The following is a 6,086-nucleotide window of genomic DNA, read 5'->3' as shown; positions in this document are numbered from 1 at the left end:
GCAAAAATGGTTTGTTCGCTTGCTTGAGCTGCATAGAAATCTAACCCGCACTAACCTTAAAGCAACCGCTTGGTGAAAGAATCGATACAATCGACTAGAGGGGCGGTGAATAGTAGACTATAAATTTTATGCTTAATTACTAATTTTAGGGATTTGCGAATAAATAAAGTTCTCTAGATATGCAACTACATGAACATGAACAATGATATATGGTAGCAAGCTCAAAGCAATGTAAGCTATGCAACAATATAATTAGAAAGCCCACAAACATACAAGACAAAGTAAAGTGCAGGAAAGGATTAACCATAAGTTAGTCGATGACGTATATTTTATCCCAAAGTTCTCACTTCCTTGGGGAAGTTCTAGTCTTTGTTGGAGTGGTCCGGAGCAAAGGCTTCCAGAACACCATGGGAGGCTCACCGTATTCTCCTCGAGTCATCCCCAATGGATGAGCCTCGAACCACTCAGGGTTGGTCTAGAAGGCGACCACCACACCTTTACACACGTCTCCGAAGCACACTACAAGTAAGGAAGCTTACAGAGGAATCCTAACCGCCTAAGATCCCAAGCTCAAGAGTAACAAGTTGCTGGTGAAAAAAATCTTGTGGGAAACATGAATTGGTTTGGTCAAAGTGTAGGTCTGGCCTTGCTCCCTCGTTCCCCAAACTATCAACAAGTTTGGGTGGAGGGATTGAGAGTAATGAGAAAAACAAGGCATCAAAAATTGTGGCTGCTCAACAAAGGATAAAGTGTTACGGTTGGAGGTGAAAGAAGATCCCTGTTTATAGTAATCATGGAAAGTGATCGTTTATGCTAGTTAGTGTCGTGCACATTGGGTGTCTAGATCCTGGACCCCATACACACAGGCTATCCAACAACTTTGGGCAGATAATCTCTTGGACACACAACAATAACATGAAGTGGAAGGATGGAAGGGTACTTCTATATGGTAGGTGTAGGAGGGCTAGTGTATATGTTTAGAGTATTCCCAATCCACCTTGAACCCTCTTAATAGTGCGGCTGTCCTACGACTGAATCAAATCAAAACGAAAACCTTTGAGTCAGGAGAAAACCACGGCTTTAATCTTTTTGAAGTGTGGGGGGGAGGGGTCAACCATCTCCACAATAATCATCCATGGGACCAATAACCTAAGATAATCTTAGCAACCGTTATTAATTCCACTAACCATAATGGTATCACACCAAAATATCGTTAAGTGCTAAATGCAATTCACTTGGCCTGGTTGAGGAGAAATGCTCGATTCGTTTGTTTCCTCCCACCGAAGCCCGAATGAGTGCAAGCAAGCGCACGGGTGGCTCTGGCGACGTGATCACATGGTGGACTCGTACGTAGATTTGCACATGTTTTGTTCTACTCACATCCCTTAATCTTCTTCATCTTGCGCCTTCTAATCTACACAACAGTGCTTTCATTCGAGATAAGTTCTCATAAAAGTTGCACATCAACATTGTGGTTCCATTCAGGAGGTTTCTAATTTCATGGACTGTAAATCTTTAATTTCGTGTTGTTTAAACTTGTTCTGATTATTTTTTCAAATCGTTTGAAATTTTCTTTCACGAGTAGCTTCATCTCGTTGTTTCACAGTTGAACGTTTGAAATGTTCTTTGACGGGAGCTTCAAATCTGTCGCACACAACCTCAAATCTCGCTGCTGCTGGTGTGTGACCATGACGCATTTGGGTTGTTTCTTTAGAGATGTGATGTTTTTGGGAGAAATCCTTGCTCTGGCTTCTAGTCAGGGCTGACTATGGCGGCATCCTTTGGCGTCGCTATCATTGTTGAAGGTCACGGAGCTCCTCTTTCTCCGCCTTCGGGTCAGGCATTTGTTCTCTGGGAGAAATCCCCAAATTTGGCCTTTCCAGATCAGGCGGCGGTCACGTCGGGGTTGTTCTGGCGAACAATCTACCAGTTGAATAATCAGTGCTTTGGATGTGTGTGCTCAACTCGGCGAAAGCCGTATTCTGACCGAAGCCGATCATGGCGACGCCCGCGGGCACTGCAAACCTTCTTGAAAGCGTCGTTGTATGTTGTTTTCGCCATCCTCTTCATGACTTCGGGGGAAACCCTGGTTCCAGGTTCACCCGAAACAGACGATGGTAGCGCAATGTGCGTCGCAACCCTTCCTAAAGGCATCGTCTAGAAGTCAGCTCGATTGTCGTGTTGGGTAGATGTTTGCTGCAGTGATGTCGGTGGTGGTGGTTCAACCAGCTTGGGGTCGATGAGGGTGTTCTCTTCTTCATGTGTTACTCTTTGGCTGCCAATCGTGTGGTGTGTCGTCTTGTTGTTTGTGCTTGCTCAAGATCCTCCCATGGTTTTCATTATGTTGCGGCAAGCTCCAAGCTCTTGGTGTTGTCTCGGTTCACCTTTGCTCAATTATGGTGCATTGATGCCTCTCCAACCTGCTAATCGACCCGTCTTTATGTGGCGGAGCTCCCAATCAAGGTCTGTGTTCAATGCTACTTGCTGATTATGGATGCTCTTGAGTTGTGCCGTGGGATTGGGGTACACAAGTCGGTGCGATGCGTTAGGCTATTTGCAAAGTCTTCCGTATTGTGATGTAGAGCATTAAGCTAGGCAGATAGTAGTACAGACCTCTCTGGTAAGAACGCAGTCTAGTGGGATGTGGTCAATGGTCTCTTTCTTGTGCGAACAAAAAGGGCAAACCTCCTGGTGGTCAAGTCCACAACATGCAAGTCGGTCCGAGGTTCAACATTTATTTTGAAGAGCTAGCCAGGCAAAGAATCTGCATTGTAACGGAGCCTTGACTTCCATGTGAATTCAACTATGGGGACCTCCTTGCCCCAAAACTTTGCTGCATATGCCGTCCTAGTCAAGAACTCTCCATTTGTCTCCCGAGCCCATGCTATGGAATCCGTGGCATCCTGATTGAGCTGCGGGATGTCAACCGGGTCCCGTTTAATCCCGTTAAACCCACAATGTAATCTGACAGTTTAAATTTTTGTTTTTCTTTTCAAAAAAATGAACTGCGAAGCTAGGTAAAGCTAACTAAACAGGACTTGCGGACACCAGTTATTTACCATTTACTCCCTCCGTCCCATAATATAAGAGCATTTTTGACGCTACATTAGTGTCAAAAACGCTCTTATATTATGAGAGAGAGGGAGTGCATTCTATTCCTGCAGCATTTGGCCCGTCAACTCCGGGATAATGCCCGTCGCCCAAACTCCATCGATAGCGCCTGGCAAGCCGTGCGAGAATCTCTTGTGTTCCGACCAACTTGCGCGTATAGGCTTAGTGCTAATTCCTACAACCAGAAACTGTTAAGCCACATAGTATCTTCCTAGAATAGTGTGGTGCTTCCATTCCCTACAGTCGAGCGTGCTGCCGCCCTGAATAACTGCCTCCACTCTTCTGGTACCGTGATTTCAAACTCCACCCATTTCTCTGATAAACGGAGTCAAGTTGTTCAGGTTTTGATCTGGTTTTCTTTATAAACTGGACCAGCCAAATACCAAGGAGGTAATTACTTTTGGCTTTTGGCATCTTTGAACAATCAATCATAGGAGGACCGCGGGTGAGTAGAGACACGCATAGATGCTGGATGGAATTTGATGGTGTCGATCGGCCTTTGAGAAGCATAGATGCTGACTATATCTTCATCGTTTCTCCATTGTTTCTAGAGAGCTTCTCAAAGGCTGTCGATCGGCCTCGACACCTAACGCTTCCCTCACACGCTGCTGCTGCTTTTTCTTTTTTATAAGACGAAAAACACTTATTTTCCTCTATCCGCAAATGTTATTCGAAACTTACAGTAATGCTGCTTACAGCCTTACACAATGACACTGGTAAACCAAGGTTAATTCAGGAATCAGAATTCTGTTACAGAGACACACAAACCGTACTAAACCAACACTCGCTGACAGCCTCTTCCGGTTGCAGTATGATTGTATCACTACCAACAAAGCCTTCCAATTCACTGCATCGTTTCCTTACCGTGCTAGCTACTGCCTGCAAAGACCATCGCAGCTGTCGCCAAGATGCTGCTCCCGACGCCGCTTCCAGCACCGCCACCACCACCAACATAGTAGAAAACCAGGCCGCCGACGAGCGCAGACGCGATCGAAGTTGTCAGGTTATCGTCCAAGAGCGTGCTGACCGGGAGTGACTCGACAATCGCCGCTGCAAGCGAGGTGACGCAGAAGGCAGCGACCATGGTCCAGCTCTGCTCCACGAACCCGAAAAGGTGGAAGTAGCACATGAAACTGCAGGCATACCACATTCAGTATTTGTCTCGGTCTTTCAGACTGTAAAACAAGAGATGACTTCAGGCTTCAGGGTCAAGTAGGATGTATGCATATCTTGTTGCTTACAGGATCGATGCGATGAAGCCGGCGAAGAACATTGCGATGCTTCCGGCGTAGGATTTGTCGGGATTGTGAGGGAGCTTCACACGCCCGAACCGCCTCCCGGCTATGTCAGCCACACCTGAAAGAAGCAGCATACATAGTCTGTTTTCTGAAACCTTCGCTCGAAGAATCAAAGGAGAACGTAGTAGTGCCGGACAAAAATGTAATTGCATGAGAAAGAACTAGTACCGTCCCCCGCACATAAGTTGCAAATCACAGCGATCGAAATGGGAGACGTCCGCCAAAAGATTACGGTAGTGAGAGTTATAGTACACGCGTAATAGAGTGGGCCTTTGAGAAGCTCTCTAGAAACAATGGAGAAAACATGAAGATGTAGTCAGTTCGTACTGTAAACACTAAACAGCACAGTAATAATACTGTGATAAAGGTGGGGAAAAGAGAGGCTACCTATAGTCTCCATTTCTTGTCATTGAGTTAACCACGCCGTCATCTTTAACTACACCAGATCCAATCAGGGTTACCTTTATGATATTGAGCGCAATGACAATTGAAGCAAGAAATGGAGCATAGACATCATCTGAACTGCAATGGGGAAGACATGTTAGAAAGGTAACGCGCAGAGTTTATGCCAAATGAAGAGTTTTGTTCGTTGGTGCTCTGGTAATACCTGAACAAAGGCCACATAAGGAAATATACCAGCCCAACACTGATGTGCACCAGCTTCCTGCAGAGTTTCTGAAAATGCAGTGCAAAGGACAAGCAGATTGCCGGATACCAATCAATCTCTCATCAATAATTTGCATGTGAATCTCCATTGTCTTTGTAACTAAACCACCAGGTTAGTAATGTTCCAAACTTTTCGAGCATGCTAAGCAATTTTGGTAGCTTAATTTCGCCTTCTAATTACATGATTGGTCAGTGGGGCAAAAGGAGTACAAGTAGAAGCAGAGAGCTAACCTTTCTAGGAGTACACTAATTGAGAGATGATTTTGAGTTGGCTTGTGCTATTTACTCAAGATTTTCTCCGTTCAAGTCGAAACAATCATCGATCCCAAACAAAAAAAGGAGAATTATTTAGGTGGCGAGCAGAGCTTACTTGGTCCAAGAGGGCGCGGTTGCCGACCTCCTCCCAGAAGCGGAGCACCGCCATGGCGACGCATCCGGTGAGCACGGCAGCGCCGGCGTCCCGGAGAAGCGGGCTCTCCGGCCACATGGATCCACCAACGCTAGCCCCACGTAACTCGCAGACAGATTCGCAAAGCTCAACCCTTTCTTCACAGATTTGTGGCTGCTGCAGGCAGGAAGACCGAGACAGTTGTACTATAATAAATACGCCATCGCCAATCTCTAGCTGCTATTGTCCTCGCCAAGGTCAAATTGTGTATAATAACTGCAACTATCGATTAATTTTTGCTCCATAATTAAATTTTCCATGTGGCTCTGAGTGGTGGACTAAGTAAGATCCCCAGTTTCTTAATTTGCTACTAGTTGCTAGAGAACATGGCAACGCTATGACTTCGAATTCTTTCATACATTTTCTGTACAGGTTGTTATCGGTGATTTCTGTAGAGAGTTGTGGTAATGCACGATGTATTGATCAGCGCAATATGCACGTATATATGATATATAATGTGGGCTTTTACCTTAATCTATACAAAGAAATAGGAGGTGGACTTGATGTACAAGAAACAATCTATACATGCAACGATATGTGCTCAACACCTCCCGCAGTCGAAG

The 6,086-nt window shown here is 45.4% G+C and overlaps 1 protein-coding gene across 1 annotated transcript; it reads right to left on the bottom strand.

Moving 5' to 3' along the window:
* Positions 1 to 3,726: 3,726 nt before the first annotated feature.
* LOC109769583 (probable phytol kinase 2, chloroplastic) lies at positions 3,727 to 5,741 on the bottom strand. Its single transcript, XM_020328311.4, has 6 exons — positions 5,446 to 5,741; positions 5,017 to 5,084; positions 4,797 to 4,931; positions 4,578 to 4,693; positions 4,353 to 4,467; positions 3,727 to 4,244 (listed from the first exon to the last, which is right to left on the bottom strand). The coding sequence occupies exons 1-6, from the start codon at positions 5,560 to 5,562 to the stop codon at positions 3,980 to 3,982; spliced, it is 816 nt and encodes a 271-aa protein (XP_020183900.1). The 5' UTR covers positions 5,563 to 5,741; the 3' UTR covers positions 3,727 to 3,979.
* Between the last annotated feature and the right edge of the window lie 345 nt (positions 5,742 to 6,086).

The sequence above is a fragment of the Aegilops tauschii genome, chromosome 5 (assembly GCF_002575655.3).
Source record: "Aegilops tauschii subsp. strangulata cultivar AL8/78 chromosome 5, Aet v6.0, whole genome shotgun sequence".
NCBI classification, from domain to species: domain Eukaryota; kingdom Viridiplantae; phylum Streptophyta; class Magnoliopsida; order Poales; family Poaceae; genus Aegilops; species Aegilops tauschii.
Note: the sequence above shows the minus strand (reverse complement) of the source record. Positions and strands in the feature narration are given on the sequence as shown.